This window comes from Sminthopsis crassicaudata, chromosome 2 (genome assembly GCF_048593235.1).
Source record: "Sminthopsis crassicaudata isolate SCR6 chromosome 2, ASM4859323v1, whole genome shotgun sequence".
Taxonomy (NCBI): domain Eukaryota; kingdom Metazoa; phylum Chordata; class Mammalia; order Dasyuromorphia; family Dasyuridae; genus Sminthopsis; species Sminthopsis crassicaudata.
In genome coordinates, this window is record NC_133618.1 from 655,242,736 (window position 1) to 655,258,164 (window position 15,429).

The following is a 15,429-nucleotide window of genomic DNA, read 5'->3' on the forward strand; positions in this document are numbered from 1 at the left end:
TTTCTCTGAAGGCTAAACCATGCTGATAAGCCACAAGCATCCCCAAAGTTATTCAAAAACTATATGTGGGAATGGATTATTCATGCCTATGGTGTTCCAGTGACTGTGGCTTCTAAGATTCTTAAATCCACAGCTTTGCCAGAGCTGGAAGAGAATTTAGTGGCCATCATATTCACTCCCCTTTTTTCAGATAAGGAAAGAAAAGGCCAGACTACAGGTGAAGGAATTTCCTGGGGATCATCCAGGTAAGTCTTTGTATCCACTATGTCATGCTGCTCCATTTTGGTCCAGGGATGGGATTATGTCTAACAAAAGCTGCATTTGCTTAATGTCCTGTAAATCTAATTTTAAAAGCCTTTAACTGAAAAGGTGGGGGCAGGTGGAAGATATTTGCCCACTCATTATATTTACCAAGACAGCTATATACAAATGTTCATAAGATGTGAAATTCAAGATGGAGCCAACAGTAAAAATCATCCTTCAAATATATGTACAAACATACACAAAGCACAATGACCATAAAGAAATTAATTTGAAATCATTGGTATCATGAAGACTTTGTAGAATGAAACCTATAACTGAATTATGGCTTGGAATGGGTATCTTATTTAAAGAGAAAGATTAAAGTAGTTGGGGATAAGATAGTTTTATATAGTCAAACAAAATATCATTTGAGGAAATCCAGCAGCCAGAAGAAGGATGTATAGTACATAACATTGGGACAAAAATCAATGGAGGAAAAAGCAGTAACAATTTTGCTGTGCATACTACCTGGACAGAAAAAAGAAATAGATGAGGAGTTTGGGAAATAGATCCCTAATCTAGCACAATCTAGAGATCAGTCTAGAGCTTCATATAGTAATGATGGTTGGGATTCAGGCATCTGCTTGAGTTTTCTCTCTGCCCAAAGCAGACCAATTAATAATGTGAATATATATAATTAATATTTTATTTTCAGTTCCAAATTCTCTCTCTCCCTACCTTTGCTCCTGCCCATTGAAAAGGAATAAAACTTATTAAAAGTATCTATAGACATGCAAAATAAATTCCAGTATGAACCTTAACTCTCACCCCCCCCCCAAAAAAAAAAGAAAGAAAAAAGAAAAAGAAAATATGTTTTGATTTGGACTTTATGTCCATCACTTTTCTGTCTGGAGGTAGACAAAATGAGTTTTCATCACAAGTTCTTTGAAATTATGATTGGTCATTGTATATATGGTATATATGTATATATGGTTGGTCATTGCATATGGTCAGAGTTCCTGAATCTTTTAGAGGTGATTGTACTTAAACATTCCTAGTTCTGCTCACTTTATTCAGTATAATTTCATAAAAGGCTTTTCAGTTTTTTCTGAAACCATCCTCTTCTTCATTTGTTATGGTATGATAATCTATCAAATTCATATATCATAACTTGTTCAGCTATTTCTGTTATTGGGTATCCTCTCAAGTTTCCAATTCTATACCATCACAAAAAGAGCTACTATAAATATTTTCCTAGCTATGAATCTTTTCCCTTTTTATGATTTTTTGGGAGTACAGATTTTCTAGTAGTATTGTTGGATAAAACAGTATCTAATTTAATAACTTTTGAAGCATAGTTCCAAATAACTTTCTAGAATGGTGAGATGAGTTCATAGCTTCACCCACATACACCTATTTTTGTATAGACCCTCTAGTATTTCTCATTTTCCTTTTTTTTTGGCAACTTGGTCAATTAGGAAGGTGTGAGATAATACTTCTAGAGTTATTTTGATTTGCATACCTCTTAATTATTAGAATTATTAATAATTTAGAACAGTTTTTTCTACATGATAATTGATAACTTAGATTTCTTCCTTTGGAAACTGCTTATTCATAACCTTTGATTATTTATCAAATGGGGAATGGCTATTTTTTTTTTTTAATAATAGCTCTTTATTTTCAAAATACCTGCAAAGATAGTTTTCAACAATCACCCTTGTAAAACCTGTGTTTCAAATTTTTCTCCCTTTCTTCCCTTCACCCCCTCTTCTAGACAGCAAGCAATCCAATAAAGATTAAAAATGTGCAATTCTTCTAATGATGGGCATCCATTCAGTTTCCAGTCTCTTGCCATTAAAAAAAGGGCTGCCACAAACATTTTTGTGCATGTGAGTCCTTTTCCCTCTTTTTTAATGACCTCTTTGGGATACAAACCCAGGAAAAACACTGCTGAATCAAAGGGATACTCAGTTTGATAGGTGGCACAGTGGATAGAGCATCAGCCCTGAATTCAGGAGGACCCCAGTTCAAATCTGGTCTCAGACTTGAGACTCCTGTGTCACCTGTGTGACCCTGGGCAAGTCACTTAACCCCAGCCTCAGAAAAAAATAAAATAAAATAAATCAACCTTGTACATTATGGTTTTTTGAGGAGATTCTATCCCCTGGAAATTGACAGGGCTTGGATTTGAGAAGGGTTGGAAAAAAGAGGCAGGCTGACCCAGAATCTCTGGGCAGAATTTTGGGTGATGAGAAAAATTTATATAGGAATGATCAAGATTTGTTACATTGGGAGCATGAAAGATTGATGCTCTTCTATTTGCCCCAAGGCCAAAGAGGGTCTAAATATACCTTATAATTCCTGTTTGTACATGATATACGTGAGAGGGGAGTACATTGATGTAGGTTCCTCTGGTTGATACCCTTTCCTTCTAGGACACTCAAATTCTTGGGTTTCAATTCAGAAAATAGGGGGGTGGGAGTAACTACAAAGCAGCTTGAATTACCCCCCATGTAGGGCAAGACCTTGGGTGGTGGCTGCTTATAGTAAGATTTTAGAATTGCAAGAATCAGTCCTTTCCTTTTGGCTTCACCTCATCTTTCTTATCATTCTTCTCTCCTCTTTAAAGCAAACTCAGAATTCTGCTCAGAATAAGGGTTATTTAGTGCTTCAAGAGAAGGGAATAATATTCTGAACAACCACTCTTGGGCGCCAGTAATAATAGCTGATGCTAATATAGTACTTTAATGCACTTAATAAATATTATCTCACATGGGCCTTACATCTACCCTGTGAAATAGGTATTTGAGATAAACAGTGATTTTACTTTACTTTCTGCATATAGGTGTTAAAGGTGAGATTCACACCTAGGTTTTCTTGACACTGTGTCCAGCTTTATATGCTACACTTCTATCTTATTTGGGGATGATCACAAAGATTGTTGGTGTTTTACCATAAAGATCTGGATATGGCATCTGTCTGATTAAGACTCCCTCTAAAATCTCTGGTGATGTTAAAAGTTCTGAGGAGTTCCATATGTCATTTTTCTACATAAGAATATATAAAATTTAATCCTTGTTTGCTCCTTTATGATTTTTCACTAAAGTTTACTATTTTATGCTTGAGTCTTGTATTTGTTCGTCAAATTTTCTACTCGGTTCTGCTCTTTTTATTAGGATTGTTTGAAATTCCTCTATTTCTTTAAAATTACATTCCCCCCCCCCCCCAAAGGATTATACTCAGTTTTTCTGGATAGGTTGCTCTTGGCTTTGCCTTCTGGAGTATTATATTCTAAGCTTTCTATTTCTTTACTTCATATTGGTGGTTGCTAAATCTTGTGTGATGCTGATTGTGGCTCCTTGGTGCTTCAAGTCTGCATGCTTGCTGATTTTTTTATCTTGATTTGAAAGCTCTAGATTTGGATGGTAACATGCCTGGGAGTCTCTATTTTGGAGTTTCTTTCAGTGAAATCTTTCAATTTTGACTTTACTTTCTAAGGTCATGTTCGATAATCATTTTTTTTCCTAATAAGTTTATTTTTAATACACATTACTTTATGAATCATGTTGAGAGAGAAAAATCAGAATAAAAGGGAAAACCATGGGAAAGTGAATTAAACAGAAAAAAGAAGTACATATAGTATATGTTGTAATCATTTCTTGAAATATGATGTCTTGGCTCATTTTTTGTTCATGACTTTCAATGATTTTTAAATTATTTTTCCCAGCTATGTTTGCTAGGTCATTTGTTTTTCCTATGATATATTTCACTACCTTTCCTCCCTCTCTTCCTCTTTTTCTTCCTTTTTTCCTTCCCTTCCTCCTTCCGTTTCTTTCTACCCTCCCTTGCTTCTTTTTTTCTGTCTTTTGTCTTTGTCTTGCTATTTCTTAATGTCTCATTAAATCAGTAGCTTCTATTTGGCCATCTAATTTTCAAAGTGTTATTTTTCTCAGTTAGGTTTGTGCTTCTTTTTTAACCAAATTTAATTCTCTTTTCATATCTTTTTTTCACAGCCTTCATTTTGTTTTTAAAATATTTTTTTTTTTCTTCTTAAAAAAACACAACTTTTTCATTCTTCTAGGAATTCTTGAGGGGCTTGTGTCCATTTTTCTTTGAGGCTTTGCTTGGAGATATTTTTGAATAATTCTCTTCTTCTGAGTTCATGTCTTGAGCTTTCCTGTCACCATAGGAGCTTTTTATGATCAGGGTTATTTTTGGCTTGCTCATTCTTCCAGCCTACTTCTAGATTTTGAACATTATGTTAGTGCTGACTGCTGGGAGATGCTTGGTCTCAACCTATGTCCTTTTACTTCTTTTTGTTGCTTTCACAGCTCCGGGCAGGGACCTGCAAGTTTTTAAGTGTTGCAAAATGGCCTGAGCCAAAGAGAGATCTTTTCACTTGTGGTTTGAGTCACTTGGCTTGTTCATGATTGAGTCTTGTGGCTGGACTCAGTCATTGTTGGCTGGGAGGTTCTGCAGGGTCCTAGTGACTGAACTGCTGGCCCTCCTTTGGTCTGGGGCCCTAGCCCTGGTTATCCATTTCATACACTGAACAGGGCTCAAAGGTCACAACTACATTTCTGGAATTGCTCCTTGTTCAGTGCTCCAGGCACTGCTCTTACTCATGACCACCCCTTCCCACCCTGAGTCTCTGACCAGGAGCTCTATCTACCTTGGTCCTGCAGCCAGTGCTAGACCTGGGATCCCCAGAATCTCTGTCTTGTTCTGGTTATCTTGGTTCTCTCTCCATCCCCAAGCACTGGACTGTTTTTGCTGCTGCCACCACAAATTCCTGGCCAGTGTCTGCAGACCTCTGTGTTCAGCTCCTCAAGCAATTATGGTCTGAAAAAGGGACTCACTGTGACTTTTTTTGGCAGGAAGGAAGGGATTTCCGGATCAGAATTTAGTCTTGTGCATTTTCTAGGTCATTATGGGGGAGGAATGCTGGGAGAGCTTCTCACTCAGGTATCTTGACCTCACTCCACCTAGAAAATAATTTACTGATGTAAAGGGCTTCAAAGCCAATCGGAGAGAGCTGTTTGATTCTGGAGGTCCTTGGGAGCCACTGGAGCAGACTAAGCGGAATGGGGTACAGGAGACATGACTGGCCCTAGCAAGATCACCTTGTGATTCAGTGGAGGGTCAACTAGAGTCGGGAGAAGCTGGAAGCTAGGGCTCTCCTGCAGTAATCTGGCATAAGATAATGAGAGTCTACACCAGGAGAGTGGTGACAGAAGGGAATCAAGGGAAGCTGCAATGTCAGAGCTTGGTGACAGATATGGAGGTGAATATATATGAGAGAGGAGCTGGGGAAGACTCAGACTGGAAAGAGGACCCTAGGCTGCAAGTCTGGAAGACTGGGAGATGGTGGGATGTCATGGATAGAATGGGGAAATGTAATGTTCTCTGTTGAGGTTTTCTTGGGGTCTCTGGGAACAGTTTTAGTTTCAGTTCAGTAATTACCACAAGAATAGCCAGGGGTTACTTTATTGTCTTCTTCAAAGTCTTGTCTCCTTTCCTGGGGCCTGGTTAACTTTCTCAGAGGCTTCTCTCTCTCCTTGGTTCCGAGAGCTTGAGGTCCTGCAGCCAGTCCTTCTGCCTCTGCCAGCTTCTTGAGGTCCTTCTGAATGTGTTTTAGGTTCTGTGGGGGAGGCAAGAGGGCCACCATGGTCTCTGTCTTCCAGTTCTGATTCTGGCTGAGTTTGCCCAAGATTATATGGTCTCCTATCAATTGTGGAACTATACTAATATGGGTACTGAACTAGAGAACTGTTAAGCACCATGCTAAATAACCATTGTCTCTACCAATTCCACTGACTTAGCACCTTATTTCAAGTTCTGGCCCATAACAGGGAGGTATAGGAGAAAGAAAGTAAGCTTAGCGTTGAATGTGTTAAATCTAAGATGTCCTGAGCAGAACCTGGAGATCATTGTACACGGCAACAAAAAGATTATATGATCAGTTCTGATGGACTCATGTGGCTCTTTTCAACGAGAGGACTCAGGCCAGTTCCAATGATCTTGAGATGAAGAGAGCCATCTGCACCCAGAGAGAGGACTGTGGGAACTGAGTGGGGATCACAACATAGAATTTTTACTCTTTCTATTGTTTGTTCACATTTTGTTTTCTTTTTTTCTTTTCTTTTCTTTCTTTCTTTTTTTTTTTTTTTGAGGCTGGGGTTAAGTGACTTGTTCAGGGTCACACAATTAGGAAGTGTCTGAGACCAGATTTGAACTCGGGTCCTCCTGAATTCAAGGCTGGTGCTCTATCCACTGTGCAACCTAGCTGCCCCTGTTTTGTTTTCTTTCTCATTTTTTCCCCTCTTTGATCTGATTTTTTTCGTGCAAGATAATTGTATAAATGTGTATGCATATATTAGATTTAACATTTATGTCATTTTAACATATATTAGATAACTTGCCATGGGGGGGGGGGGAGTGAGGGGAAGTGTTAAAGGACAGGTCAATTCTCCGAGAGCCTCCATAGCTGTGGATCATAACATCTGAAGGAATTGCAGCCTTTGCTGACACAAGTGTTTGTGGGTGGAGAATGAAATAAATTGGAGGCAGAGGGAAGAGGAGAGAGGTCAGACAATGCCTCTCAGTCAGAGACATCAGAGAACAGCAACTCTTCCTCTCACAAGAGGAGATCCATTCTGGGTTGGATCTCCAGCAGCCACTCTCAGGTGGCTCCCGTGTATTCCAACAGGGAAGGAAGGAAAAATTGGAACACAAAGTCTTGCAAAGGTCAGTGTTGAAAAATTACCCCTGTATATGTTTTGAAAATAAAAAGTTTCCAAAAAAAACCTAGCAAAAATAAATACATTTAAGATGTGCCCAAAAGCCACTTAGAAATGCAAGGTTGAAGATAAGGGAAGAGGTTGTGGCTGGATAAACAGAACTGAGAATCATCTGTGTAGAGATTTGTATTCTCAGGACTTGGTGGTCTCAGCAACAGAGAGGGTATAAAAGGAGAGGGCCCAGGACAGACCTATGGGGGATGCCCATTGTTTGTGGGAAAATGGAGGAGCTGTTAGGCAGGAGGAAAATAAAGAAAACATTGAGAGAAGAGAGTATGGAGAAGAAGATGGTCAAGAGTCAAAGGCTGCAGAGATCAGGAAGGCTGAGGAATGGAGAAAGGCCGTCACATTAGGCAGCATCCCTGTAACCTGGGACAAGCCAAACTTCAGAAAGAAGAGAATGAGAGGAAAGAAAGGGAAGCATTGATCAGTGAAAGAAGGAGGATGTAGTAGAGTGGCCAGGGGGCTGGGGACCGAGGGAGCGGGTCGGTTTTGTTTGTAGGCGCCAGGGAAGCAGCTGGCAGCAGGGAGAAAGTATAGATTAGGGGGAGAATAAAGATGACAAAGGGACCAGTCTCCTGAAGAAAACTAGATGGAATGGGATAAAAGGTCCACAAATGGCTTGGCGAGGAGAAAATACACGCACATTTACATACAAAATTTACCAAAAATTAGCAGCAAGGTAATTTAGGCTGGGGGCAAGTGTTAGCATCCGGAGGCATCAGGGAAAGCTTCATGGAGAAGGTGGAGGTGAGGCCGATAGTCTACCGATGTGGATAAACTCATATTAGTAAAGGGGTTTTCATGGCTTATTCACTATGTTGCAGTGGACATTCTTTCTGAACGAGACAGACTTGTCTTCCCCAGTAACCAGTGCCTTCTGACTCAGAAATTCTTGGCTTTGTGATCATGAGAACTGGCAGCTGACTCAAGAAGCCATTGTTCTCCTTTGTGGATCCCTTCTTCCATTCCTGGCTTTTACAAACCCTCAGCCCTGGATTACCTCTTCCATGACACTTCCCCAATGCACCATGACAGTTCTCTCCTCAAATTTTCCCAGAGTATCTTGTCTTTGGACTTTCTAATTTTTTTTAATCATCTTTGTATCTTCACTGCCCTGAACAGGGTTATGCTTAATGTTCGTGGGTAATAAATTTTTTGTTGTTGAGGAGTATAAAGTTTTTTGAAAAAGATCTGTGGGTTTCAGTGGACACTTTATTCAACATGAATCAACAGTGTGATATGGATAAATCTGGATTTCTTTTCAATTGTGCCTGATCTTAGTACTCACCTTTCTTTTGTGGTTAGAACGGCCTTTTTAGAAATTTTGATCCCTAAACCATGTTCCTAAAGATGTGATAATGCCTTATTGGGCCTACAAAGCTCTGGAATCAAATGAGGAATTTTCTTATTGGCCCATCTCTTTCCCTTTCCTTTTGTTTAGTGCCCAAATGTCATTTCCAATGAAAAATGACCCTCTTTTTTTCTCTTCTTAATTACTGACAGTAAAGCAAGGAAAGAAAGATAGAATTCATATCTCACAAGATTTATTTTATCAGTATCAAATTACATAGTACCATCAGGAAGTATTAGGTTATGATTTGAATATTGTAATATAATCTAAAATTTGGCAAATTGTTAAATTACCCAAAATTCATTATTTGTTTGAAGTGTGCGTTGAAGAGACTATTTGGCATATCTTGGTAAGAAGCTTAGCATAAATATTTCTGTACCTTAATTTTAACATATATATATATTTATGTGTATATATATATGTATATATATATACATACACACACACACACATATATGCTCCTAAATTAAACATACCCATAAAAAAGCCTAAATTGATGTTAGGATTGATATATTTTCATACCTATGAAATTATGAAACTGTCTATGTTCAAAGCAGAAATTTAAAAAAATTAGCCAGTCTCCTAGACACATATGAATTTAAAAAGTAATTGAAAAAGAGTAAGATGAAATGTTATAACACTGTTTAAGTAACTGACATTTGAATGAGACTACTAAATTATGTAAATAATACCACTTTTTCAAGTTGATGAGAGAATAAAGCTTCTACTTAAGCATCGTACCCCCTAAATTAAAGAGTATGTATCACTGTAATAGGAAAAGGTTCTTCTCTAGTAAGATGAGTATGGAAGCCGTGATGCGAGAGATGAGCAGGAACCAATCTGGGCACTGGCTTTCCATCTGAGCTCTTCCTTGTGCTCATCAATGGAAGTCTGGCTTCTCTGGGAAGGTACAGCCAGAGCGCTTAATGATGATGCTGGCAGCATAGTGGCCTGCGCGGATGCACTCGGTCAAGGGCCGGTCAGCAACCAGCTGGGACAGAAAACCTAGAGCACGAATGAAAGGGAATGTGTTAGCTATTGTGCAAGAACATTGGCAATGACGTGACGCTTGCTCAGACCGGGTGGGCATTAGCTCTAGCTCTTATTTCCTATTTCAGCTGGGCTCTATGAGGTTCCCTCTTGGGATGATGTCCTTAAATAAGTTTACATATCCTATGCCTTCCTTTAAATACTCAGGTAATGAACAGAATTATGCCAAATGTTGTGTTGCTTAAGACTCCAGAATCAGTTACATTGCCCTCAAACCAATGAAAGCCCCCACACCCAATGAGGGATGATTAGGAAAAGAAAAAAAAGCCAATCTATCTCAGTGCTGTTTTATTAGGGATCTTTAAAATGGATTACTTATTCCCATTCCTGCAGCTTACATTAATGTAACTGAGAGATAGAGCGAGAGTGAGAGAGACAGACAGACAGAGACAGAGGAGAGGGAGAAGGATGGAGGGAGAGATAGAGCGAGAGAGCGAGCGAGAGAGAGGAGGACAGAAAGAGAATGGATGAGAATGTGGAAGGCCTTCAGTACTCCCTCTCACTTCTGGTATTGGCAAGATTAGGATGCCAGGGTTCCAAAGCCAGAACTAAGAACTGGGCAGACGCTCAAGGGAGCTGCAAAAAGGTGGAGAGAAATACTGCATTCAGGAACGATGGAGGTCAAGAACTGAAGAATCTGGGAAATGTGAGCTGCTGCTATCATCTGAGATAGGGAGATTGGCCAAGTGCAGTTGACAAATGAGAAACTGTAGTGGAATTTGACTCTCTTGCCTCTTCCTGGGCCTGTGCTGTCCACGAGGGAAAGGTTAATGGAAAAGCAGTAGTCCAGTGACCTGTAGAGAGCTTCCCTAGAGATTTACAGCCTTTCATTTCCTACCACCCTGACCACCCAGGCTTGGCCCTGTCAGACTTGGGGAGCATTCTGTATCAAAAAGAATTAATCATTACTTTCAACTGAAGAATAACACTATCAGACTTTATATTTTGATATTTATTTTGTGGAATCTTTCCTAGATTTGGAAATCATTCCCTCAAAAGGAATAATCATTGAAATTTGCCTTAGAAAATCCAGATTAAATTCCCAAAGTCACCACCTAGCCCTCTACAGATTTGGGGAGTTACCCCTGCAGCCTCTGTACCTGCCTGTTCTATTATGCTCAGTTTGATGTTTTGTTTTGGGTTTTTTTTTTTGATTGTTCCTTCCCTTGACCAAGGCCTTTGGTTGAAAAAATGAGAAAATGGGATATTCCTAAAAGGCCTTTGGGAGCAGTAACAACCCACATCATCTCTGTACTATGAGAGAAGCGCTGGGAGGGGATGTGTGCTGTACCCCTGCTGCTTCCCAGAAGCCCCAGTCCTGGGTATTGACTGATTGGGGTGGACCCTCACAGAAGGGAGAGAGCCTGTCAGCGTTTGTGACTGACAAGTCTTTGGGGGTTTTCCGGGGGTCTGGGGGAGTCACAGACGTCGCTACTACCAGTGGGAGAAAGAAGCCAGAGGAGAATGGGGTTCCTGGGCCTTGGGGTATCTGGCTCCAGGCCACAAGGATATGCTGCCTGTGACTGATGGAACAGTGATGTTGGCATTCATTGTTTCTCTGGCTCGGGTTTCTTTAGAAGAGTCTGTTTAGTTTTTGTTTTTTTTTTAAATGCTGCCTTCTAGAGAGTGGGTCTTAAAAGGAAGGCAGCCATGATGCTGTTGTCACATGGTCAAATCCTTCTGGAATTCTTAGCCAAGTAAGAATGACAGACGAGATGACAGGATCACAGAATGACCAATGAGGAAGGCTGGAGGAATATGTGAGGTGGGAAGAAGGAAGGGTGGGTGACCTGGTAGGTGCTGGATTTCTCCTGAACTAAATGAGGTCTTTAGAAATGGCGGGGAGGAAGCCACGGACTCCTATGGGCAGAAGGTGGCAGGAGGACGGGAGGGCAAGGTGTGCTCTTCCCACAATCCAAGGACTCAAGCTCAAAGTTCCCAAGTGGGTTCAGCACAGGATTTGTGGGCTTGACTCAGAACCCTTGGGGCCGAGGCTTCAAGCTCCAGAGGCATTTAGCCCCTCTGGTCCAGCCGAATCACAGCAGAAAACTAGAATGTTATGAAGGGCTGCTCTGATCCAGATGCTACCGGGTGGCCGTGGAGACAGACTCTGAATGTCAGAGCAGGAGCACTCTTCATGCAGAGATTGGATCAGCCTTATGGCAGCTCAGCACATGAGTGACAGAACCACTACAGGTTACAGAAGCGTGGTCCCTTGGACTAGCGGCCGACTTCTGTTCTCTGGGCCCAGCCACTAGAAGTTTAATTAGGGGCAGGAGATGAGAAAGGACCAAGCCAGACATAATCTGTGCTCTGGGCTGCCGGGTTTGGGCAGGTCCCCTGAATTGTTTGTGGGCTCAGCTGGGAGTTGCCTGGGGTGTTGGGGCTGGCCAAGGATAAGCTGGTCACTAAGAGAGATCAGCCTTGTGACTTCTCTCTGAGCTTTTACATCCTTCCATATTGTGCTCGGGTCGGAGGCTGCAGCTCCAAATGAAATTTTAAGCAGCTGGCCAAGTACTACATAAATCAGTCAGCTGTCTGTGGCCAGAGATCCACAAATCCAAACCCTCTGCTCAGTATTTCTGGGAACAACACAAGAAATCTTACATGTCAGAATTTGGCAAAAACTCCATCTATAAATGAACCACAACTCGATAGATGGGCTACTGTCTGGTGATTATGCAAATTCTTTCCAATAGAAAGAGGTAAATTAACTGGCCATGGAAGTATATATGGAAGGGAATCATAGGCAGATGATAATAAAATAAATGATGAGATTGGGAAATGAGATGTTATTTTCCCCCTTTGCTTTACAAATATTTTTATTGATATCTTTTGCCTTTCTATCATTTTCATTTCCCCATATGTCCCAACGCCCTCCTGCCCCCCAGCATCTCTTATATCAAATAATAAAAAAGAAAGAGGGGAAAAAAAAGCATTTTAGAAAGATTAACTAACACAATAATCAAGTCTAACAAACAGCATAGGCTGTTTCTCGCCTGCGTAAGCCCCCAAAAATGGAAAGACAGGTGGGAGATGTACACCATGGTAATTCCCTGGGCCCAAGCTTGACCAGTGTAGAATTTGGTTTTGAGTTTTGTTTCTCTTAATTTACATTTACGTTATTGTAGTCACTGTGCTTACTGTTTTACAGGTTCTGGCTACTTCACTTTGCATCGGTTCATCCTCCCCATCCTCTGTAGCCTTCACGCTCACTGCTTCTGACGCTTGGCTTGATGTCCCATCTCCTTCATGTGCCATTCCATGGATGGGAAATGGCCTTGTTTCTAGTTCACTGCTGCCAAAAAGTATTGGAGTCCCCTGACTTTTTGTTTTGTCTTTGATTCTATTGCTCATATTTCTTCTCAAAATGACAAGTGATGTGTTTTATCCTTTTCTAGTTTTATTAATGGGTTTTCTTAATCACGCTCTGGGGCTGATTATAATCTTTTTTTTTTTTTTTTGCATCCCCAATTCCTATAACTACATGAGGCTTTCCCTTATTATCTCTAAAATATGCCCATTTTTAATATCACAAAAAAGCCATGCTTTTACTGGCATGGGAATGCCCTCTACAAGAGAATTGCTGCTCCATCTTTCAATCAAGAGACTTTGTGAGCTGTGAGGCCAAGATTTTTTGAGAGCAGAGATGGTCTCTTGTATCTCTTTGCATCCCTAGCACTTAGCCCAGTGCCAGGCACATAGTGAGGACTTCATAAAGCCCTTTGATTGAATGATCCCAGGATGACCAACTTTGTAGTAAAGAATTTCCAGCTGGCCCCCAGGGCTTGACCTATAGCCCACTTCTGGCCTGGGCTGGTTGGATTTGATTAGATTTGGTAAACTCAGAAGCATAAGATTTATTACTAGAAGGATCATTTCATTATAGCCTTTAGAGTTGAAAGGAAGCTCAAAGGTCATTGTAGTCATTTTGCAGAAAAAGAAACTACTTTCTAGAGAGAATAAAGGGCTTGTTTCTCCCTCTGGCCACTTGGGTTTTGGGGAGCCATGGCCAACACTCTTCTCACCCCTATTTGTGTTCCACTAGTACTACCTCCTACAACCCTGGGTTATCTCTACTTCAGGAGGAGGTAGTGAAAGAGGAATTCATTATGCATTAATAATATAGAACTTTATCTCCCAATAAGATGTGCAATTAAATTGTCACTACACTAAGAGAAAAAGAATATAAGATATCATGTGATTATAATTGTCCTCAGAGGAATTATAATGTTAATTAAAACAAAACTCATGTCCTACTTAACAATAACCATATCAGCTATTTTTCAATTAAAGAAAATAAACTCCTGGGTAGCTTAAGATTGGCCTTGTCCATTTTCAGGTCATCATTTTACTGTCTCAAATCTTTATTGAATCCTAATCATTTCTAGATTTTTTCCTTTACTTTGGGATGGTTTGTTTCCTTTTAAAAATTAGCCACTTTGTCACTACTGGGTCCATATCCCAAAAAGGAAAAAGGACCCACATGTGCAAAAATATTAATAGCAGCCCTTTTTGTAGTGGCAAGAAACTGGAAACTATGTGGATGCTCATCAGCTGGAGAATGGCTGAACAAGTTATGGTATACGAATGCTATGGAATACTATTGTTCTCTAAGAAATGGCCAGCAGGATGGTTTCAGAAAGGCCTGGAAAGACTTACATGTACTGATGCTGAGTGAAGTGAGCAGAAGCAAGAGAGCACTGGAACAATAAGATTAGGTCATGATTAACTATGCTTGACTTAGCTCTTCTCTTAGAGTTGATCCAAGCCAATCCCAATAAACTTGGGATAGAAAATGTCATCCACATTTGAGAGAGAGAACTATGGAGACTGAATAAAGATTGAAGCTTACGATTTTCACTTTTGGTTTCGTTTTCTTTCTCGTGTTTTTTTTTCCCCCCCCCCCTTTTGTTCTGATCTTTCTTTCACCATAACTAATATGGAAATAGGTTTGAAAGAACTGCACATATTTAACCTATATCAGATTGCTTGCTAGCAAGGGGAGGGGGAGAAGTAAAGAAGGAGAAAAGTTTGGAACTCACAAATCTTACAAAAACAAATGCTGAAAACTATCTTTACATGTAATTAGAAAAATAAAATATTATTGAGAAAAAAATTAACCATTTTTACTCTGTCTCTAAATCAGTGTTATTAAACTCAAAATCCTCGATCCTTGCTGGCTTCATATTGCCTTACAAAACCACAAATTAACATTACCTGTATTACATCATAATTTTATTTTGTTAAACATTTCCCAATAACTTTTAAGATATGGTTTGGGAAAGGCAGTGGTGCAGGCTTGTGAGTTGGATCCCTTTGCTCTAAACCATCTGTGCTGACTTCTCCTACCAGGCTAACATACAGCATCAGTAAGCTGCTCCTTCTGTTGTCTATAATTCATTAACTTCTGTAGATGAGAATTGAAGTTTAAAAGTACAACAAAACTCTCACTAATCAAAACTTTAAACTAATTATAACTCATAAATTTTCTTTTGTTACACAAAATAAATGCAAGCTTTTAAAAGGAATTTAATTAAAAAAAAAAAAAAACCAAAAAACCCCCACAACTCAACTTATTTTTTTTATGTTGTGTCCTGGAATCTTACATTCCCTTCAAATTTTCAACACCAGGAGTTCTCAAACCTTTTCTGAATCATCAGTCAACAAAAATTTATTAAGAAATTATGATGTGCTAGGCTCTTTCAGAATCTCAGGCTGGATGCCCACCTTGGACAAAAAAGGCCCCAGGTCGCTGGCCTCCAGTTTGCATGGCTAAAGAAGGAGACTACTAAGTATCTGCAAGATACACAGTGGATGAAAGAATCTCAGAAGGAAGGGATTGAAGACTGGAAGGCTTCCCAAGGAAGGGGGGACTGGAAACTTTTCATTTTCCTACAAACATTGAGATCCCTGGGGAGAGAGAATGACTGGGGCTGGATTCCCCTCCCTCCTAGAACTGTGCCGGAAGTCACCACTAAG

At 40.0% G+C, this 15,429-nt stretch overlaps 1 protein-coding gene across 2 annotated transcripts in view; it reads right to left on the bottom strand.

Moving 5' to 3' along the window:
• Positions 1–9,092: 9,092 nt before the first annotated feature.
• Positions 9,093–15,429, bottom strand: part of ADK (adenosine kinase) — a 612,746-nt gene continuing 606,409 nt past the window's right edge. For both annotated transcript variants that reach the window (XM_074296780.1, XM_074296781.1), the window contains exon 11: positions 9,093–9,402. In XM_074296780.1, coding sequence (XP_074152881.1) covers positions 9,278–9,402 — 125 coding nt within the window. In that variant the 3' untranslated portion in view covers positions 9,093–9,277. The remainder of the gene's footprint in view (positions 9,403–15,429) is intronic.